We start from the raw sequence: 23,357 nt of genomic DNA on the forward strand, positions 1-23,357 counted from the left end.
TCCTGCGGTGGGTTGGCACCCTGCCCGGGATTGGTTCCTGCCTTGTGCCCTGTGTTGGCTGGGATTGGCTACAGCAGACCCCCGTGACCCTGTGTTCGGATTCAGTGGGTTGGAAAATGGATGGATGGATGGATGAACTTCAGCTTCCACTGGATCGTCTGTGTGCCCAACCAGCTTTGCCCACTGCAATGCATATACACAACAATGTGTCCAAGAGCCAGAATAAAATGAAGCAATATTTTGACAGGTCACACTGGGTGAAAATGCCAGCCTGGCTGGGTCAGGGTCTGGAAGTCACATCGAGAGCATAAGTTGAAATCTTTTTGGTCTTCTCCTTTTTAAAGTAATAAGCCAACTAGGACCTGCCACATTTTGTCTGGCTGATGGTTCCCGATGGCGTGCAAGCCGCCTCTGCAAGGTACCTGCACCACCAGTGCTGAGCTGTGACTCTTCAGGTTTTTCAGCAGAGTGGCTCGATTCAGCTGCAGGATCATTGGTCCCTATGCAGACTGAGGATCCTGAGGTGTTGCAACCTCTGACTGAAACCATCTCCAGACCTGAATGCGTCAGAACTCAGCCAGCCAGATTCAAAGATTTCCTTACTGACTTTCACAGTTAAGCAGATGTAGCAGTTAAGGCGTGGAGCCACCTCTAACACCCTCAGGTACCACTCTAGACACCAGGTAAAAGTATAAATACTATTATTTTTATTATTATAATGTGCACCAAGCACCCTCCACTCCACACTCATATAATCAATAAATTCTCAATAATACTACAATTCCTCCTCGCCCAGACACTTTGCCACCCTACCTCCCAGCTCAGCTCAGTGTACTGGGCTTCCCACAGTCCTTTTATATCCCCTGACCCGGAAATGGTTCCTGGCAAAACCCACAAGTCCATTTTCTTTCCGGGTCAGGGTAAACAGTCCTTTTCTTCACCCCGGGAGTACGTCGTTTCTTCCGGTCACGTGACTGTGACGCACTCCCGGGTTATAGGGCAAGCAAGAGCCCACTAGCCCCCCTACAGCGACTCCCGGTGGCCCCCAAGGTATCCAGCAGGGCTGTGTATATAAACTACAAAGTCCATGATGCCCTGCTGGACTCGGGGCACGAATATGCTGTCCGGAGGGCTCCTCCTAGCAGCCTGGGGGTGAGGGCCGGACTGGGAAGCCGGCAATCCTCCACACAGACTTTAGCATGACATTTGGGTTTTGGAAGAAGCACACAAAAGAGAAAAAAAAGACTTCAGTACAATTACAAAAAGCCTTATGTTATGTTTTTCTGGGAGTCACTGTATTTGGTGGGGGAGGTGGGAAATGTTATGTTTGCAATATGTACATTTTATGACAGTGTGTTCTTGTTGGCCGTAAAGTGTTTGAGGTTAGAGGGTGAGTGTCTGGCGGGATTGGTGGTTTGGAAATGAACACCTTTCTGAGACAAACTGCACCTGTACGCTCTCACATTGTATGCAACATGTACAATGTGGTGTATTTACTCTCTAGCAGCCATCATATAAACGTAACTCCAGTTTAACGTATCTCAAATCACGTGCCTACTGTCTTAACTGCTGTAACTATTTCTTAATAATGTTCATTTTGGAATGTCTGACTAACATACACCACTTACACAATGTCAAAAGTTACCCAGAGAAGGACTTGAACAGAAAATTTCTCTATATGCAGATGATATGGTTTTGTATATATCAGACCCACAAAATACTGTGCCTGCAGTCTTAACAGCACTTACAGAATTTCAAAAGACTTCTAGTCTCAAATTTAATTTGACTAAAATTGTGCTCTTTCCAGTGAATTCTCAAGCATACAATATTAGATGGACACCTTCCCTTTTATCATTGCAGATCAGTGTAAATACCTAGGGGTAAACATCACACGTAAGTGTAATGGGCTAGAATTCAGTATTCTAAAGAAAATGACATTTCGGTGTGTTGCTTGGTGTAATGGGCTATAAACCAGTGTTTTAAAGAAAAGGCAGAATTTCTGGAAAATTCTGCTACAGGTTATTGCTGATGGCTATCTACAGGACATAAATATTTACCTGTCTTGCTAAAGAGTCACCTGCTTTGAATAATCAGACTGCTTTGATTTAGTATCTTATCTACACACAATGTGGGATACAGAACTGTCTGCTTCCTTGGAAAATTAACGAGTTCTGGGGACATTGGTTTCTAATCAAGTACTCAAAGTAAATGTGTTTACACTATTTGTTATACAGAGTAAATTGGGTTGCACCATTGTTTTCACTGATTACTATGTTCATCTATGCAGAAATTGAAGCATATATATATTTCTGGGAAAAGGAGAATAAAAGTAGAAGAGAACAGAGAAATATGGTCTGAGACTTGGGACTGCTGTCTGTTTCTTTTATGCTTTACACCATATTGCTGTGGCTACACCCTGTAGCAACAGTGACTTGTACCTGGCCCAGGTTCCCCTAGGCCTGAGGTCGGTAACATAAACTTCTTCCTATTGTACATCCGGCGCCGCCGAGAGTGGCAGCCTTTTCAGCAGCTCTGTGTATGACTGTATGTGTATGTGTACTTTTCTACTTTTATTTTTCTATTTTTATTTTTGTGAATTTCCCATTGGGATTAATAAAGTATCTATCTATCTATCTATCTATCTATCTATCTATCTATCTATCTATCTATCTATCTATCTATCTATCTATCTATCTATCTATCTATCTATCTATCTATCTATCTATCTATCTATCTATCTAAACAAAAAGCTCTTCATCAACAAAATTTCGCTGTCTGTATGGAAAAAATTAAGCAAGACTTGCATAGATGGTCAACCCTTCATCTCACTCTAGCTGGAAGAATTAATGTTGTTAAGATGAATATCCTTCCTAAGCTTCTCTTTTTATTTCAAAACATTTCAACATACATCAATAAATCATTTTTAAGCAATTAGATTCAACCATAACCTCATTTATTTGGAACTTAAAACATCCAAGTATCCAAAGAGGGACTCTACAAAGACCTAAGACAGAAGGTGGCATGGCTTTACCTAACTTTCAGTTTTATTACTGGGCAGCAAACATACAAGCTATAAAAACCTGGACACAAATAGATTAACTTACACAAGCTTGGTCCGCAATTGAAATAAAATCCTGCAGTACTTCTTCATATTCCCTGCTTTGTGCCCCTATAAATGCAGGTTATCACCAATATACTAGCAACCCAATTGTGCTTCACTCACTCAGAATATGGAACCTATGTAGGAAGCATTTTAAGATGGAGAATCTTTTATCTGTGGCACCTCTGCATGAGAACCACCTCTTTCAACCCTTGCAAACATATGCAGTTTTTAATATCTGGAAAACATTTGGGATTAAACCACTTAGAAATCTTTACATAGACAACGTCTTTGCATCCTATGAACAATTACACTCCAAATGTAACTTTCCAGCAACACATTTCTTCCACTATCTTCAAATCAGAAACTTTGTTAAACAGAACCTGCCCGATGTTCCTCAGTTCCCACCTTCCTCTATGCTGGAAAAAATATTGCTCAGTTTTGAGGACTCAGACAGCATTTCTGCAATATATAAAATTATTTTACAGTCCCTCCCTTTCAAAGATCCAGGAAGACAGTGGGAAAGGACCTCTCACTCAACATATCAGAAAAGGAGTGGAAAGTGGAAAGGAGCAATGCAGAGAATTCACTCGAGCTCCATATGCGCAAAGCATACAATTATTCAACTCAAAATTATATATCGAGCTCATCTGTCTCGCTTAAAATTGTCCAAAATGTTTCCAGGGCAAGATTCAACCTGCAAAAGCTGCAATCAAGTCCCAGCCTCACTGGGTCACATGTTTTGGGCCTGCACCAAACTAACATAATTCTGGACCAAAATCTTTAAATGCCTCTCAGACAGCCTTGGTGTCCCAATCCCTCCTAAAACACTAACAGCTGTGTTTGGTGTTCTTCCAGATGGGCTTAAAGTGGAGAAAGACAAACAAACTGTGATTGCCTTCACTACACTATTGGTACGCAGACTTATTTTGCTCACCTGGAAGAATCCTAACTCTCCTCTTTTAAGTCAGTGGGTAACTGATGTTTTATATTATTTGAAATTGGAAAAAATTGAATATTCAGTTAAAGGATCTGTGCAGAACTTTTTCAAAACCTGGCAGGATCTAATCAATAACATTTTAGATTAAGCTCTTAAAGCACTGAGGAAGTAGATTCTCTTCCCATTTCTTTTTCTTCTCCATTTATCTTTATTCAGTTATTAAACTCATCAATTTACTTATTTTTACTAGCTTTAAGTTTTACTCTTTTGGCGATGCTCACTTTCTCAAGGGGGGGGGGGGTTGATTTGTTTTCAATCCTGTTTTTTGTAAAAATTAATCTATTTGTATGGAATGATTACAATAAAATCGATAAAAAAAAAAAAAAAAAAAAAAAAAAAGTTACTGTGCCTCCTTAAGGACGCTTCACCCAACGCATCAGTTTTGTGGTTTAAGATTAGGGTTGGTTAGATCGTCGGTCTCACTGGGCACTGCTCTTCATTTCATGTCACCTCTGTATGTGTTCTGATCGATCCACTCACAAGTGCATTTACGGAGTTTTCTTATTTCTTTTTTAACTTCGGTGCGAGAGGTATGTGTCAAGTGCCTGATCAGGCGGCAGGCTTGCTCTGGTTGACTGGTGATGGTGTGTTGTGTTATGCTAATTGTGTCACATTTGTAAGTATGTGCCTGTTTATTTTAACGTTTCATTTTATTAACTTTCTGCTAATTAAATTACCAACAGCAGACACTTAGCACTTACAAATACACTCGACACTCATTCATACCTCATGCGAACCGCCAAAGAGTTTCTTGGGTGCTGTGCTGTGAGCACTCTTTCTAAAGGGTCTCGGTTCGGTTGATTTTATCATACTGTATCTACTAAATGAACCGACGTTTTGTGGAAATCAAAAGACGAACTAGGAGTTAAAAAAAAAACACGCGTTAAGTTTCACTTTCGTTTCCTCCCTAAAGTTAACTGAGAGGTGTTGCCTACTTGGAATACGTGACACCCCTCTGTTTTTAACTGGCCCTTAACGTGGGGCCGCCCCATTCCATCCAGAAGACCAGCGGCTGCGGTCAGACTGAACGTCTTCAGAGTTTCTGACGACTCAAGGTAAGCTCCGTATGCTGTGCTTTACAACTGGAAGAAATACTTATAATAAAATAATAATAAAACCGCAATATGAACAAAGAAAACTGTTAGAGCGTGTTGAGTAAACAAAAAGCACAACTGATATATATATATACAGAGAGAGAGAGAGAGAGAGAGAGATGTATACATATATATATATATATATATATATATATATATATATATATATATATATATATATATATATATATATATATATATAGATCTTTATTGTCATTGTTACTTTTACAAAGGAACAACGAAATTGAAGGTGCAGTCGACTCAGTGTGAGGCATAAGAGTTAAAAAGACAAGAAGAGAGAAAATAATAAACTGAATAGTAATAAAAGTACTTTACAAAGTATACAAATTGCACTTGTTATATACAGTATACAAATTGCACTGGTTGACTTAAGGTTTGCACATTGGGAGAACGATATGGAGCAGTTTTATTCTGAGTTCATGACCATTACTGCTTTTGGATAAAAGCTGTTTTAAGGCGGTTTGTCCTGGTTTTCATTGCTCTGTATCTTTTGCCCGATGGCAAAAGTTGGAAGAGGCAAATGACCGGGATGTGATGAATCCTGTGAAATGTCTATTTCTTTTTTGCGGCATCGGGAGGTAGGCTATAGATTTGTTCCAGGGAGGGATTGTGAAGTTGCAAAATGGACCTCAGACGAGAGATTTATGTCCCTGCCACTAGTGTTAAGGCTAGAACCTTCATCTTTGCGAGCGACAAATTTCAACAGAGTTCCTCTTTGAGAAGCAATAAAGCCTGTTCAGCGGCTTTTTTCTTACGTTTAGCAGCACCAGACTGATGAGCTCGCTTCATTTTCAAACAGGGAGGACAAAATCAAGTTGCGTTATTAGCTAATGATTACTCACTTGTACATACAAAAATACTGATGGTACAGTAGACCACAGACCAGTGTTCTTGATTATATTAGCGCCAGATAGAACTCGTGAACATGTATACACAGACTAATGATAATGCGACTAGTCGACGGAAAAGATAGCCTACATGTATAATTATAGCAGAGCAGATGGAGGGACGGAGCAAACCACCCACTGTCGAGTCGCTTCGTGGAATGGTTTTTATTTTCCCAGTTTCCGCTATTTATAGCGTGGTCGATTTGTTGCGCAGACGTTTGGAGGCAGACGAGGTGGATGATCAGTGCCCACCCACCACTCCGTCACCTCGATTCTGCCTGTCGTCGTCACTGTTTCCTCTCTGCTCTCACGTAACCATATTGATAATTCCGCCACCAGAGAAAATGTGTACTTCTGAAATATATGGACCTGTAAGTTGTTGGCTATTTGGTTAAAAAAAGCGCCCGGCGGGGCCCCCTTGGCAGTGGGTAGTTTTCCTGTGTAAGAACAGTCCTGGTTCTCTCCGCTGTCCTGACGACCCTGTGGAGAGCCTTTCTTTCTGACGGAGTGCAGCTGCTGTACCACACACACAGTCCTTACGTGAGCACACTCTTGATGGAATAGTGATAAAAGGCAAGGAGCAGATTTTTGGGGAGATGGTTCTTTCTGAGGATTCTCTCTGCAGTCTCTGCTGTGCCTTTTTCTGTTGGAGCTCCAGGTCAGGTCGTCCTCCAGCTCAAGGCCCATATAAATGGAAACCTGCAAAAATAAATCAATAAAATAAACGAAAAAAAACCCAACTAAAAATAGATTAAAGTGCCAGGAGTGCCCGCTGCTGCAGAACAGATAAAAATTATAAAATAAACCATATACTGTACTTGAAAATGAGAGAAATTTATTATAGATTCGGAGACAGAAAATCTGTAAATATAAATCTGACGCTTTAAATAGAAGAACCAAACTGGATTACTGGTCCTGTTTCGAGAACGCAGGGCCGCATTAAGACCTTTAGAGGCCCTAAGCACTTAAAAGATTCTGGTGCCCTGTATATATCAAATTCAAAATATAAACAATAATAAAACAAAATATATTTTTTTAATGAAACAAAACTTACAGTAAGATGGAAAATAATCTTTATTTTTGTATACTTCAGCTTTATTTATATTTGAAAAGTTTTCACTTAAGTTTTTCTAATTGCAAAGTCTTTGATCAGATCCTCAAAACTAACCTTATGTAACACATCTGCTTCTATACTTAGTAGAGATAAGACCTGCAGCCTGCTTCTGTTATTACTGTTTTATTCTTTTATTATTGTATATATAAGTATGTAATTTTTTCATCTAATATGGGAGCACCTTTTTGTGGAACCTGGATCAGCTGCACCATTTGCAGTGTGGCACCATATGGTCCATGGTAAATCTTGCAATGGAAAATTTCTGTGGTGCCCCCCCCTTCTCTTGATGCCCTAAGTACATGCTTATTTTGATTAATGGTTAATCCGAACAAAAGGAAGGGGGAGAACAAAGACATGACTGAGTCGCTGAATGATAAGAAAACAGTAAAACAGCACTGGATACGAAGGTGTGGTCTGCTTTTTCTAAAGGATTTACAGTTTGTTCAGTTTGGACATTGGAATGAAAAATCTACATCTGGAGAAGGCTGTGTTCTGTTTAAACTATAATAAATATGAAAACCATAAAATAAAATAGTACAATCAAATTTTATGGTATTTGTGTTTCCAGTGACTGTTTAGTTAGGCTTTGTACACTGCAGAAATAATTGGTGTATGGCATGGTTTTACACTCTTAAAAGTGATGGTTGTTTAATGGCACTAGTTATTTATATTTTGTGGTTCCTTGTGACTCCATTGCTTGACAAAGCACCATTTCAATCTGGAATGGGTTCTTTGCATGTGAAGTTGGTTCTTGGTGCTTTGAAAAAATTCCCAATATGTGTAAAAAACCCCCCAACATCCTTAATGTATACTCTTAAAAATGCTGGTTCTTTAATGGCACTTTATGGTTCTTTACTGGGTTGTGTGGTTCCTTGTAGAACGATTGCTGGACAAAGCCCCATTTTATTCTGTGATGAGTTCTTTGCATTTGAAGTTGGTGCTTTGAAAAACTTCCTAACATGTAGAAGAAGTCCTAAATTCTGTAATCATTAGAAGAAAACCTAATGTTCCTGTATGTATGCAGCGAGTGTCCTTTTAAAATCCTATTCATGATTATTTACGGTATGGAACCTGTTATGTATTTCAATAAATAAAGACACTTTCTGGAACCTTCATGTGGCTGGGTCTTTTTAGAGCCAAAAATGGTTCCCCCTGTGGCATCACTCTGAAGAACCACTCTGGCACCTTCATTTTTAAGAGTGTCTGCTGGGCTGCTGGACCTACAGTATCCTCTGTTCCTGTACGTATGCAGCAAGAGTCCTTTTAAAATCACGAGCCCACTGGTGTTTCACAAATCTGTTACCATCTATTCATGTTTGTTTAATGTATGGAGCCTGTTGCAGATCCAAATAAATAAAAGATCTCTCTGGAACCTTCATGTGGATGGGTCTTTTGGGAACTAAAAATGTTTCCCCAATGTCATTGCTCTGAAGAGCCACTCTGACACCTTAATTTCTAAGAGTGTTCTTCATAGATCCAGTGTCCCGTGCCCAGTTGTTATGGTGGAGTTTTCATGATCTGTCCATGTTTGTGTGAGGTTTTCACCTACATTCCCCAAGTTTTGTGCGTTGGGTTAATCGTTGATTCCAAATTGGCCCAGTGTGGGTGGTCCAGCGCAATGGACTTAGGCTTCCCATGGCACTGCCATGATTTAAAAATATTATTTTATGTAACTCAATAATAATTTGAATATGTAAAATTAAATTGCTGAACAGAACTTTAGTCTTCACTTTCATGATCTTACACTCACTTACTGCTCCTCACCTGAGCCCCCAAACACAAGTGCAGCTCAGCAGAAAACAAAGATTTACAGAGCCTGCTGCAGCACGTATTTGCTTTTATGGGCTGATTGGTTTTGCAGTTTGTCATCTTGTCTGAAGAAGGGGCTTGAGTTGCCTCGAAAGCTTGCGTATTGTAATCTTTTTAGTTAGCCAATAAAAGGTGTCATTTTGCTTGGCTTTTCTCTACATTCATAATGGCTAACACCCTAGTAGTAAAAAAAACCAAATACTGATTTACAATTAAAGTAATGCAATTAAAGTAAAGTAATTTCTTGTTTGAAGATTGTGGAAAAAAAACAAAGACAGAGAGACACCTTTCTTGTCTGTTAATCACACCTAAGCGTTATTGTTCATTTATGATCCAAACTGAACTGAATACAGTGAGTATGGAGAACTCTTGGCATGCAGGACCAAGTGCAGCAGAAGATCAAACCGACTCTTTACTGAATAAATGGATTCTTAAAGACATTTCAGCTTTCAAGAAGCAGTACAAGTACTGAAAAAAGAGCACCCTTTATTTAAAACAAAACATAACACGTCTAGTGCGTACAAACCTACTTTTCTTAAGTATGTAGGCATTTCTTTCCAACATGTCATCATAATAAAAATGCAAAGTGAGGCTGAGAAACAACAATTTGGACCATTTTGGCAGGGTCTCCTGTATTTAAGATAATTCCAAATTAGGTATCAGAAATATGGGCTTGAAAATTAAAGCAGGGACCGATGCCAACTCAACAGGCTTCTGGGCCTGACAAGACGCTGAAGGCTCCCCTCTCCCAAATCCCTGCAGCAGGCTTTAACCAAACCATAGACATGGCCAATGAAAATGCATTATTCAACTAAATGCCAATTTTTATTTGTATTTGTAGAACATCAAACACAATCTGATAAATTATAGGAGCTAAATAGAGAGCACATGCTACGTCATTTACCCAAAGATAATTTATATTAGGTTTACATGAAGAGATGGCAATTTGTGAAAAACACAATGCATGAATAATAAACTAAGTTCAGTAAAAATTTAGAGATAACCCCTTCTGCATTTACACAAAAAGGGAAACAACAGGATAATTATATATCTGCCTTTCATCCCCACTAGCAATCAGGGAAACCAGTTAGATGTTTTCTTGAACTAAGGCTGTCCTAAGTAAAGCACTTACAGTATGGTGCTTGAGTGTGCAGATGTGCAGTGTACTGTGCTGCCGCTGGTGTACCTGTGCCATCCTGTAGAGCTACAACCAGTTGCCAAGGCCCTCGTCTCTTGCTGATACTGGGTAGAGAAAATGCCAATGATGAAACGCTCACACACCCCTCTCAATAAGAGTCCATCTGTTCAAAACACTGGGTCAGTCGTGCTCTCACACCAAGAACTGTCATCATTATCACCCTAATGTCCTTGGAACTGGTGGTGAAGATGTTTAAGAGTGACTTTGGTTCTGGTGCTCCTCATCAGCGTTTGCTAGTAAAGGTTCTGCTTTGATACTAACATTATCTTGGTCTTCAGCTAACTTTAACTTCTCTTGATGACACATTAAAAAGATGAAGAGATTGATGATACAGTCTACAGATTGCTTTGTCTTTTAGAATTTTTTCTTATGTTTTCAATTTTTTTTTTTTAGCTTGCTGATTTCCCTCCTTTGATTAGCGCTAGCATCAGAAAACTACAAAACGTCATCATGAGTGCCAGTTTTTGGCAAGGGGGGGCCATAAAATTGTGACATCATTCATTCTTGCTGCCTCCTGGTCTTTGCTGGGACTGGGAGTAGGACGCTTTGTAACTAAATGCTTCGTGTCCTGTTCTTTGGTAGGACAAATTCTTGTGCTAGTCAGACTTTTAACTCTGAATTTCAATTTGAAACAGTCAATTTTTCTGTAATTGAAACCACAAAGAATGTTTCTCTGTTTTAAAGCCTGTGAATTTGAAAATCCTGCCAATGTGCTTCAAAATTTCAAAACGTTGTACAATATGCCCTGTTTCAGATATCTCAACAGAAATGTACCTTTCCCACCAAATTTCCTTGCAGAATTAGAGTGCCAAATTTCAACAAAATCAGTTTGCTGAGAGCTGAGTTGTTCCATGCAGACAGACAGACAGACAGACGTGGCGATTGCTGTGGGTGCTTATTGTATTATATCTAAATACACCTAAATGAATAAAACAGTGAAACTTAGTGTACAAAACTACTGTGAAAGATGCATTGTAAAGTTATGTATATGTGCCTTGAGCATGGGAAAGGTGCTATATAAATAAAATGTATTATTATTATTAGACTCTCCTTTTCTAATATCATATTAGGAGGAGTGAAATACTGTATAATAATGGCTCCTTCTGTTCATTTTTTGTTCTGTAGCCCACAAGAAGGACGTTACCTACGCTTTTGAGTGACCACAGGACAGACTGACAGGAGTCTGTGTATGCAGACCACGCCTGTGCTACTGGTGAATGAGATCTGATCATGGAGAACTCCTACTGGAGTGCCGCCATCCCTTTTGTAGCAGCATATCGCCAAAGAGACAGCAGCGAAACGCCCACTCTTCAGATGTTAAAGAAGCTTTATCTGGACAAGGTGGATTTTAGTAAGGGAGAGCTTGACCCTTACAAATCAAAGGCAGAAGAAGTGGTCTCCACTCTCCTGAAACTGATCCAGAAGCATGTGAGACAAGGAGACCCCAAGATAGATGAGGAGCCCATTGGCACTGGCAGTGCTTTTGAAGGTGTGAAAGTCAAGCCAGAGGTGGAGTTTGACTTCATGGTTCCAATTCAGGTTAGATTTCGCCAGATTATCGTCTCTGATGATGATCACAACGTTCCAGCTTGCTTTGGACTCATTCAGTTTGAAGAGTCAGGTAGGATACAATTTCAAAGTGCTACAGTTTGGGGTAGAGATACTTCAGACTTCAAAGAGAAGTTCTGTATTAGATTTGGTTCACATGGCTATGTGCTGTCTGCCGAAAAGATCCAGCGGTGGTTCCAGTCCATGTGTGATCGTACTCTACATGAGCTGGCAAAGCACTTCCCTGGATTTAATTTTAGATTTTGTGAGAGTGGCCCTGCAAGGACTCTTGTTTTTGACTGGCTTAGAAAGGAGGTGAATATTGACCTAGTGCCTGCTGTGCAATATAAAGGTGCCTACCTTGTGGCAAAGATGACCTCACACCTTGGAGAAGCTGCATGGAGGTTTTCATTTTCCACCCATGAGAAGGCTTTCTTACAAAGTCTGTCGCCCAACTACTGTTACTTCAAATGTCTGAAGATCCTAAAGTACCTGAGGGAAAATGATAAGAAAATGTATCCGACCTCTCACCTGAGCTCCTGCTGTCCTTCTTACTACCTGAAGACGGCGTTTCTCCACCAGGTACGGCAAAATGACAAAAACTTCTGGAAGAATGAGGACCTGGAGGACCGAGTGAAGAATCTTCTCTGGTATCTGGCTGAGTGTATGGGGCAACAGCATCTCCAGCACATATATAAGGATAACACAAATTTACTGAAAGATGTGAGTCCAACAACTTTGGAACAGATCAGGTTGAGGCTGCTTTACATCCATAAAAACTTCGAATCAGTCTTGCAGTATCATTTGCAGTATTAAACTTGGATGAACTAAAAGCCTAAACGTCTGTGGAAGGACAGGAACCGCACAGCACTGTACTGCTAAAGTAAACATTACCTTTGTTAAGCTCATAATGGTGAACAGAATCATAATAACCAAGTCTTCAAAAATGAATGCATAGGACCAGGCACAATGCTAATCAGGCCAAAACTGATCCTTCCAGCTGATTTCTCTGGATGAAATTTAGAGGCGTGTGATCAGATAAAGTATTGAGTATGACTTTTAGTCTATGTAGAGCTCATTGAACTTGCTCTCATTGTTAAAGCACCATCACCTATTCATGAAGATTCCTGTCACTCCATCTGTATCTTATACTGTATAATCCAATAAGATTATAAAACACTGTTAGATTTAAATTCAGGAAGAACATTTGAATTAGAGTGCATGCTTACAGCAAAACATTTCTGAAGTTTCAAACAATCTCTTGTTTCATTGTGAAGTTGCTCTTGCTTTTGAAATAAATGTTTTAAATAATTACAATATGGAGTCATTTCAGAGTTATGTCTAAGTCAAGTTTAACAGAACATGAAGATTTTATTCACACAGTTTTGCCTTTTGTTGTTTATCTTCCATCATTTAACATTTTACTCTCTTACTTTGTCTTTTTTATTTCAAATAGCACCTTTCCTAGATGACAATATTATATACTACTTAATGAATGTCTAGTCGTTCTTTTTTTTTTCTTATAGCGCCTTTCATATTGGACACTTTTATGGAGTGCTAAATAACTTCAGTATTATTTTGTTAATATACTGTTCCATCATTCTTCGTTACTTTCTTTTTTTAGTATATTACCTGTCAGTTTGGACACTAATGGCACTTGTATTGCATGTAGTTATGCTTAATTAAACAGAGACAAATTTTTTTTTTGACCAGAAGCGCATCTTGTAAAAACATTTTTTTATGTATTGGAACTTTCTATGGTTACCAGAAGAGGGCGACAAGACATCAGCGTTACCTTTTGTTATTTATCGTCTCCAGATGCCCTTTCTTTCTTTCTTTCTTTCTTTCTTTCTTTCTTTCTTTCTTTCTTTCTTTCTTTCTTTCTTTCTTTCTTTCTTTCTTTCTTTCCACCCAGTGGGGACATGATTGGAGCTGACCTGATGACTCAGTCCACAATAAAATCAGAGCGGGACTCCGAGGGTCATCTGTCACTGAGCAGCGTCTTCCTGGTGAAGGAAGAGTACAACGTGTTCAGTTGTCTGATGAGAAGTTAAGCAACAAAGCCAGACTGCCCGTCCTAACTCAGCATCTACAGTCAGTGACCAGGGGCCTCATGCATAACGCCATGTGTAGAATTCACACTAAAACGAAATCGATTTAGAAGCCAGTCATCATCATCTATAAATACACGCTCTTTTCCATTGAATTGAATTTAATTCCTTATTGTTATTGTATGGTACAATGAGATTCAATATGCAAATCCTCCATAAACTTATTTTCCTATAAAATGATAAAACAACAACAAAAAAAAACAACAACAATAATAATAATAATAATACAATAAAAAAATGAAAAGTATACAATATGAAAGCATAAGTTTACAGTGAGGTAATTGTACTTATAAGTACAAACAGTTCTACCTGGAGCACTTGATGGACTGATTGAGTGCTTTTATAGCTCTTGGGATGAAACTGTTTCTGAACCGCAAGGTTCGTGAAGGGAAGGTTCTGAAGCGTTTGCCAAATGGAAGTTCAAATAGACTGTGCACATGGCTGAAGCAGCAGAAGCTGTACCCCGATAATTCTCTCTTGACACAATCTGTGGTAGAGCTTTCTGATCAGCTGCTGTACAGCTGTGATTCCACACTCAGATACAGTGGGTTAAAATACACTTAGTGGTGCACTGAGAGTAACAATGCTAAAGCAGCTATGGTAGTTAGAATAGTTTGTCCATTCTGTGCACCATTATATGGTTACAGGTTGATTACAATCAGATGCCTTAAACTAATAAACAATGTGCGGTTAATTTCAGTGTATTTGATAAAGGAGCGTCAGGGATGTGAATTTAAAAAATAAAGGGAAGCCACCAAGAAATCGTAGCACCACTTTGACGCTGGGTGCCACCAGTTGCATACGCTAACGCTGGCATTAGAATGTGAATGGCTTTACACCAAGTTTAGTTTTTATATATTGTGATGTGAGCATAGAAACGGGCATACGCAACGTTTTTGTGCATTCACACTGTTTATACATGAGGCCCCTGGAGATATGTTTAAGTACTAAGTTTACTACAACCATTACAGAAATGCTTCAAAAAATTGATGAAAAAATACAGGAAAATATGAGTAAGTTAGAGAGTAATATTAGAGTACTTGCTGCTCAGCTTGAAGTTGTTAAGCTAACATTTACAACTTGTATTAAAATAGTTGAACAATTGGCTTCTGTCGCAGATGAAAAATCAACAGGTGCAGAATCAGAATGCAAAGTGTTCGCTGACAAACTGGCTGTGCTGGAAGATTGATATAGAAGGAGCAACATCAGAATTGAAGGTCTTCCTGAAAAACAGGAAAGTCCAAACCCAGTGAAATTCACAGCTGAACTATTCTCTAAAATAAATGGAGAAGACTTTAAATCAGACATCTAAGCAGCTTATTATATACGTAGATCGAATGCCTCCAAACCAAAAAGCCCAAGTGTCTGTTTCAACAAACTACAGGCCAATGAAAACTTGATGTCTCTTCTTAGATTGAAAGAGGAGATTATATGTGAAAATAACCACATTCATATTTTTCCATATTTCTCCCCTGCAACAGATGCTAAATGTGCTGCATTCTACAGCATTACGTAGAGCTGAAATCAGATACAGCCACTTGTACCCTGCCAAACTGAAAGTGGTTATTAAAGATCAGTTTTACATTTTTAGTTCTCTGGACAAAGCAGATAAAGAGCTAATAAGACTGGTCCTGACATTTTTTTAAAACATACGATCATAAGTCACACCGTGTTGTGGCAAGGCAAAGAAGATTCTACTTGAAGCTTGCAATCTGGACTGTTTGTAATGCAACACTTGCTATAACTATTGTGACAATATGGGCACTGTCGAACCCTTGAACCCTCAGACCAGACGTCAGACACCAGGTAAAAGTCCAATAATTATTTATTCGGACACTAATAAAGTGCACAAAGCACCCTCCACTCCACAATACTTAATAAATCAATAATCAAATAATCAATAATCACAATCCTCCACTCCCAGACGCGTTGCCACCCTTCCACCCAGCCCACCTCATCCGTCTGGGATTTCCCAGAGTCCTTTATAGTCCGTGACCTGGAAGTGTTTCTGTCCCTCAGTCCATGTGACTTTCTATCACTTCCGGGTCAGGTAAAAACTTCTTTTCTTCATCAGCCCGGAAGCACTTTATTTCTTTCAACCATGTGACTAGGATTTACTTCCGGGCTGTATGGAAAATAAACTTGTCTGTGTCTCCCTGCAGCTTCCCCTGCCGGCCCCAACGTTATCCAGCAGGGCTGTGTATTAAAACTCCATAGTCCATGATGCCCTGCTGGAATTCGGGGCATCTCCACGTTGCAAGGAGGGCTCCATCTAGCGGCCTGGTGGTATTGGCCGGGATGAATGGCCGGCCATATCCCACACTATATATTATATTTCCTTTTTGGCAATCCCATTCCTTTCATATTGAAAGTTCTTCCACTAATTATACACTCTGGTTACCACAAAGTAACCAGCTATTGACTTTTTGTTAAACTTTAATTATTAGCTCACTTCACTTGCCAACCTCCTGGGCCAGTGGTATGCCCTAGCCTCTTGGTGGTTTTGCCGCTCGCGTATGGGGATGTGGCTGTACAATTTAAACAGATTTTAAATTTAATTTGAAGTGTTACATTTGCATTAACACAACGTATAACAACAACAAAATTCAATTCTACCCGGGGGGCAAACGTTAACATTATTCAAAGTTATTGTCTGTCTATATACTTGCATTGTTATCACTCTTTAATATTTTCTTTATCAGTATGCTGCTGCTGGAGTATGTGAATTTCCCCTTGGGATTAATAAAGTATCTATCTATCTATCTATCTATCTATCTATCTATCTATCTATCTATCTATCTATCTATCTATCTATCTATCTATCTATCTATCTATCTATCTATCTATCTATCTATCTATCTATCTATCTATCTATCTATCTATCTATAACTGCCCGTGATTGAATTTAGTTTCTTTCACTCTATTAAATAAAATGACCTTTTCAAATGTTTGACTCTGTGATTTGTTAATTGTCTTTGCAAAAGCTATTCTAATGGGAAACTGTAAATGTTTGAATACGAATGGCATATCAAGATCTTCTTTGTTGTCTAATGTTATCTGCGGAAGATGTACTACATTACCTTTCTTGGATACATCCTTCTTTCTACAGTAATTCGGTCAGTGGAAGACCAGACGGTGTTAACAGTTGTAGATATTCTTTGGGATATTGTAAGTTGATGTTTTCATCTTCCGCATGATCACCACCAACTGTTTCAGCATAGTCTATTGACATGCATTTAACCAATTTTCCATTTAACCGATCGACAAATTTCATGTTAGTTTGTTTGACTTCATTGTTTCTTGGTGCTAGGATTGCCCGTGCACTCATTTCTTCTTTTGACAACCCTTCATGATGAAATTCTTCAATAAGTTTTGGACATAAAACGTCTTCTTTAATTGGAAACTTAAAGTGAGGAAAACATTAAAATTTATAAGAGCTGAGAGCGCAGGAAGTGGGGTTCTGCTCCATGCTCCCATCTTACTTCTGGGAGCACTCAAACCCGACACCGTCGTTAATACTGTATCACCGATGAGCTAGGCAGTGAAGATATCAACAATGAAGCAAGGGGATAGTGCAAAAAGTGCAAAAGTGCTTTTAATAAAATCAACAAAACCAAAACAGTGTTCAAATAAATAGTGCAGTGTCTCAGAAATCTTCAAATAAATAATCCAATAAAAACAAATGAACTGTGGAGGTTAAAAACACAATAGAAAAAAAATCCTTTAAAACAACGAGGTTAAAAACAATGGCTGGAGGCAGTCTTTCTTTAAAAATCCAGTGCTTACTTTTTCCTTACTGGTGGCTCCCCTACTTCTCCCATTCGGGCCCTGCAACAGGGGAGTCGCTCTACCAGCAAATGCAGCTCCCTTCAATACTGGTCCTGTAGCCCTCCGATCCCCAGCTACGTTGGGCTCCAGCTGGACCAAGACTTGGGTTCCTTCCCAAGCGGCCAGGGCGCTCACGCAGGGCCTCAGCACGCCCAAAGCCTCCTTGACTCCGCTTCCTTCAACGGCCAGTCGACCCCTCTGCCGGTCACTCCAGCTCCTCAAAATTGCTCAGCTGGAGTGACTGCTTCAATCTGCCCCCTCCGAGAGTTGGCCAAACATTCATTAGGGGCTCTCCTACCATCTGCATTAAACCTTCAAGAGCCAGCTCTCACTCTCACTCTCCCGCACCGGCTTCTCCTTCCTGCCGCCTTCTTCTCCATTAACCCCTGTTATTTCTCTCTCCTTTTTCCCCCCTCGTGACCACCTCGCGCTTCTATTATATGTTCTGGGGACATGGATCAGGTGTGGCAATCAGCAGCTCCCGGCAACAATTACGGATGCTGACGACTCCTCACCTGTGCACTTAAGTGAGGACTGTTCGCATCACAAATACATCCGGGAACCGCTCCAGCCACACTACCACGCCCCCTCTCTAAGCCGTAAGTGCGGCGATTATTCATTTAAAAAGTGGCCTTTGATCTGAGCTGTGGACCCGCTATACCACAGGAGGGTGTGACTTGAAAGAATCTCATGGCGATATTCTTGTCTCGCGGGACTTGAAAAAATCTTTTCCAAAAAGTCTCGTCTCCTAAAAAGTCTTGTTGCGTCGAAAGATTTTTTCTATATAATAGAGAGATATTGAAATTTCCTCCATCAATTTTATGTACACTTTGGCTATGGCAAAGTGACCAGTTTTTTTTTTGTTTTTTACATCATCATACACTTGGTTTATTATATTTGGACTGTTTCAGATTATATCTTTGGTTTATTTTATTTGCACTGTATCTTGACAAGATATCTCAGTTTTTAACTTCTTCTGCACTACTGCTGGGGGGTTTATTTCACTCTAGATGTGCTCTGTCTCTTTATATGTCAGATGGCAGGGTCTTCGCAAAGTGTGATTTGCCTCACTTGCAGAGGCAAAATGGGGTGGAGGAGAACAGAGCAATACTATTTCTTTTTCATCTCTTCTTCCTCAATACAGATATTTCTTAATTTCTCATACATGGAATTATGACATTACTGTACTTTTAATAAATGCAAAACAAGAAAAAAAAATAAAGGCCAGAAAATTAAACAATTTGATCAATACAAGGTAAAAATGATTGATTGTGAATCTGTTTGAAAGGAGGAAGCATTTGCAGGACTCAACCGAGTGCGCTACACGACTTAACTTATAAATACATAGGAACATCATGCATCCATGTATTTGACTATTGTTCTATTTTGTGTTGTGCAGTCTCTTGAGGTTTGTGGATATTGTGGAGGCAGTGGTCAGAAAGCTGCAAGCCAGACAGACAGCTGACATGTCAGGTGAGTTTCATTTAACTGTACTGTTATGTTTGCAATATGTACATTTTATGACAGTGTGTTCTTGTTGGCCGTAAAGTGTTTGAGGTTAGAGGGTGAGTGTCTGGCGGGATTGGTGGTTCGGAAATAAACGCCTTTCTGAGACAAACTGTACCTTTACGCTGTCGCATTGTATGCAACATTTTGGCGACAAGGATGGCTGAATTTTTACTTCCACCACCTTCTCCCTTTCTTTCCCTGCCTGGAGAGCCTCCAGTGCCTTGGTTCCGCTGGCTGGAGTCTTTTGAAACTTACCTCCTGGCTCTTGATTTACAAAATGTAAGTGATGCACGCAAAAGAGCTTTGCTCCTACACTGCCTGGGAATGGAGGGACAGCACGTGTTTAATACTTTGGGGAACGCAGCCACATACTCCGCTGCTGTGACTCTCCTGGAGATGTACTTCTCCTGCTTGCAAAGTGTTATCCTCCACCGATTCCTATTTCGTAAACGGCGACAGCAGGCAGGCGAATTGATTCACCAATACGTGGCCAGCTTAAGGGGTTTAGCCAGTTTATGCAAGTTCGGAGACAAGATGAATTTATTAAGGATCAATTGGCTGAGCACACTAATAATCTAACAGCCTGCGGCAAGCTCTTGCTAGAATCCGATGATTTAAGTCTATCACAGGCAATCCACATTGCATTTCAGATCGAGATATCCTGCTCTATCAGATCTCTTTCACATCTCCTGCTTCCTCAGCAGTGACAGGAGACGCGGCTCAAGCGCTGCAATACACAGAAGACTCGGACAACAGCAACGAGAATCCCAGCGTGCAGCTTATGCGACAGCTTCCTCCAAGACCCCAACGTTTTTGCGGAAATTGTGGCTCTAAATCACAGTCTACGAGAGCGCAGAGCTGCCCTGCCAGGGGTCAGATATGCCAGTGCTGCAATAAAGCCAATCACTTCACGAAAATTTTGCCATTCCGCTTCGGCATTGTCAAAGCCTGTGACAATTCATAATGTGACATCTAGGCATACATCTTTTAAAACCTGCACAGTAGAACTAGACAACAGTGTCTCTGTTAAATCTAAAGACTAAGAAGCAGTTTTTCTCAGATCTCCAGCTATCTGCTCCAGTCACCACTCTCTGTGGCTATGCCAGCTCAAAGGTTGACATTGTGGGTTCAGTTGAGCTGTCAGTACTCTATGGTTCTAAGTTTCTTCCTCAATTCACATTCCATGTCTCCCTCCGTGGTGCCAACCCTCTTAGGCCTGGATCTTTTAACAGCCTTGGTTTTACCCTTGTTGACACCAGTGGATCTGCAATTCTTAATGTCTGCTCCCCTTGGCAACAGAAGTGGCCATCACTTTTTGATGGACTTGGCTGTCTCTCTTCCTTTCATCACCAGCCTTTGCTAGATCCCACTGTGCCTCCTATGATCCAGCCACCACGCCGCATCCCACTGGCTTTCTGTGACGGGGTATCTGCTGAGCTGCAACACCTCCTAAAGGCTGGAATTATAGAACCTATTAATGCTGCCCCATGGATTTCCAATTTGGTTGTTGCAAAAAAAAAAGTCAAGGGAACTACAAATCTGTGTCAATCTAAGAGCAGTAAACAAGGCAGTCATTCCTGACAAATACCCTCTGCCAACATCAGAGGAGCTAACTACACAATTTTATGGATCTCGTTTCTTTACAAAGTTAGATCTCTGTCAAGGATATCTGCAGGTGCCACTCCATCCCAGCAGTCAAGACCTGACTGCATTTGTCACTCACATTGGGGTTTTCCGATATACTAGATTGCCATTTGGACTCAGTCCAGGCCCGAGCTACTTTCAGAAGATAATGTGAACCATCTTTGCAGGGATTCCAGGGGTTGTCATTTATCTTGATGATATAGTTGTTCATGGTCCCACCACCTCTACCCATGATGAGCGTCTCAAAAGAGTGTTTTCAGCACTGGCCAGGCATAATCTCACTCTTAACGGTGATAAATGTGTGTTTTCTGCACCTTCAATTGAATTTGTGGGTTTCCAACTGTCTGCAGATGGTTTAACCCCACTCCAGTCTAACACGGAGGCAATTCAGAGAATTCCAGAGCCCACATCAGTAGCACAGGTTGCTTCATTTTTGGGTATGACTGCATACTATCTACGTTTTCTGCCGCAATACTCCTCCACTACTGCACCCCTACGTCAACTTTTGAAGAAAGATGTTCCCTGGGCATGGACTTCAGCCTGCACAGAGGCGTTTCAGTTACTAAAGGCTCAGCTTGTTTCACCGCCTGTGCTGACACACTTTGACCTCAATAGTCCCACCTTAGTCACTTGTGATGCCTCTGGAGCTGCTCTTGGGGCTGTACTGTCTCAGATTCAGGAGGGGACTGAGAAACTTGTTGCATTTGCTTCTAGAGCTCTTAGCCCAGGTGTACAGAAATAGTCAGTGAGCGACAAGCACTGGCATGTATCTGGGCTTGCGAACGGTGGCACATGTATCTGTATGGCTGTGCATTTACACTCTGAACTGACCACCAAGCTCTCACTGCACTGCTTTCTATATCTGGTTCTGGTCACAGGCCGCTAAGACTGCACCACTGGTCAGAGCGTCTCCAGCAGTACAATTTTAAACTTCAGTATACTCCCGGGTGCCACAATGTGGTGGCTGACCTACTGTCTCGGTTCTCAGCTCCTCCAGCCATGACTCTCTGCCCTGATTCTGCTGAGCCTGAACTTGTTGAGCTTCTTCACACACCTCTAGAGGCCATGGTGTCACTCCAGGAGCTGCAGCAGGCCTCAGAGCAAGACCCTGTGCTCAATCAGCTTCATACTTTTATCAGGCAGGGGTGGCCTACTCAAGTACCGGCTGAGGTGACACCATTCCATCGTGTCAAGGATGAACTCACTTGCTGGAATGAAAGCTATGTTGCTTGTGGTCTCTGCACAGTAGCTCCAAGGTCTCTCCAAGCACATGTCCGGGCAATGGCACATGAGGGCCATTTGGGTATTGTCCATGTTAAACAACGTTGTTGCAACCTTGTGTGGTGGCCTGGGATTGATGCTGATATTGAAGCTCTGGTCAAGCAATGCCCTGCTTGCCTTGTCAGTGGTAAAATGGGTCCCTCAGGCCAATGGGGGGGGGGGGGGGGGGGGGGGTGGTGGTGGTGGTAGAGCATCTAAATAAAGCTTTAAAGAATGGCATTAGGTTCACTTCCCGGGTCCTCCCTGCGTGGAGTTTGCATGTTCTCCCCGTGTCTGCGTGGGTTTCCTCCGGGCGCTCCGGTTTCCTCCCACAGTCCAAAGACATACAGGTTAGGTGGATTGGAGATTCTAAATTGGCCCTTGTGTGTGCTTGGTGTGTGGATGTGTTTCTGTGTGTCCTGCGGTGGGTTGGCACCCTGCCCGGGATTGGTTCCTGCCTTGTGCCCTGTGTTGGCTGGGATTGGCTACAGCAGACCCCCCGTGACCCTGTGTTCGGATTCAGTGGGTTGGAAAATGGATGGATGGATGGATGAACTTCAGCTTCCACTGGATCGTCTGTGTGCCCAACCAGCTTTGCCCACTGCAATGCATATACACAACAATGTGTCCAAGAGCCAGAATAAAATGAAGCAATATTTTGACAGGTCACACCGGGTGAAAATGCCAGCCTGGCTGGGTCAGGGTCTGGAAGTCACATCGAGAGCATAAGTTGAAATCTTTTTGGTCTTCTCCTTTTTAAAGTAATAAGCCAACTAGGACCTGCCACATTTTGTCTGGCTGATGGTTCCCGATGGCATGCAAGCCGCCTCTGCAAGGTACCTGCACCACCAGTGCTGAGCTGTGACTCTTCAGGTTTTTCAGCAGAGTGGCTCGATTCAGCTGCAGGATCATTGGTCCCTATGCAGACTGAGGATCCTGAGGTGTTGCAACCTCTGACTGAAACCATCTCCAGACCTGAACGCGTCAGAACTCAGCCAGCCAGATTCAAAGATTTCCTTACTGATTTTCACAGTTAAGCAGATGTAGCAGTTAAGGCGTGGAGCCACCTCTAACACCCTCAGGTACCACTCTAGACACCAGGTAAAAGTATAAATACTATTATTTTTATTATTATAATGTGCACCAAGCACCCTCCACTCCACACTCATATAATCAATAAATTCTCAATAATACTACAATTCCTCCTCGCCCAGACACTTTGCCACCCTACCTC

General features: G+C 41.1%; 1 protein-coding gene across 5 annotated transcripts in view; it reads left to right on the forward strand.

The window, feature by feature from the left end:
- Positions 1-23,357, forward strand: part of LOC114664750 (cyclic GMP-AMP synthase-like) — a 53,181-nt gene that overhangs the window by 18,319 nt on the left and 11,505 nt on the right. Inside the window, exons 2-3 of one of the 5 annotated variants that reach the window (XM_051919025.1) lie at positions 5,025-5,155; positions 11,349-11,564. The exons of 2 other annotated variants lie outside the window; for them this stretch is intronic. In XM_051919025.1, the coding sequence (XP_051774985.1) occupies positions 11,454-11,564 (111 nt within the window). In that variant the 5' untranslated portion in view covers positions 5,025-5,155; positions 11,349-11,453. Of the gene's footprint in view, positions 1-5,024; positions 5,156-11,348; positions 11,565-23,357 lie in introns of those variants that run through there. 2 more of the 5 variants (XM_051919027.1, XM_051919024.1) reach the window with 2 other exon arrangements.

The sequence above is a fragment of the Erpetoichthys calabaricus genome, chromosome 14 (assembly GCF_900747795.2).
Source record: "Erpetoichthys calabaricus chromosome 14, fErpCal1.3, whole genome shotgun sequence".
NCBI classification, from domain to species: domain Eukaryota; kingdom Metazoa; phylum Chordata; class Cladistia; order Polypteriformes; family Polypteridae; genus Erpetoichthys; species Erpetoichthys calabaricus.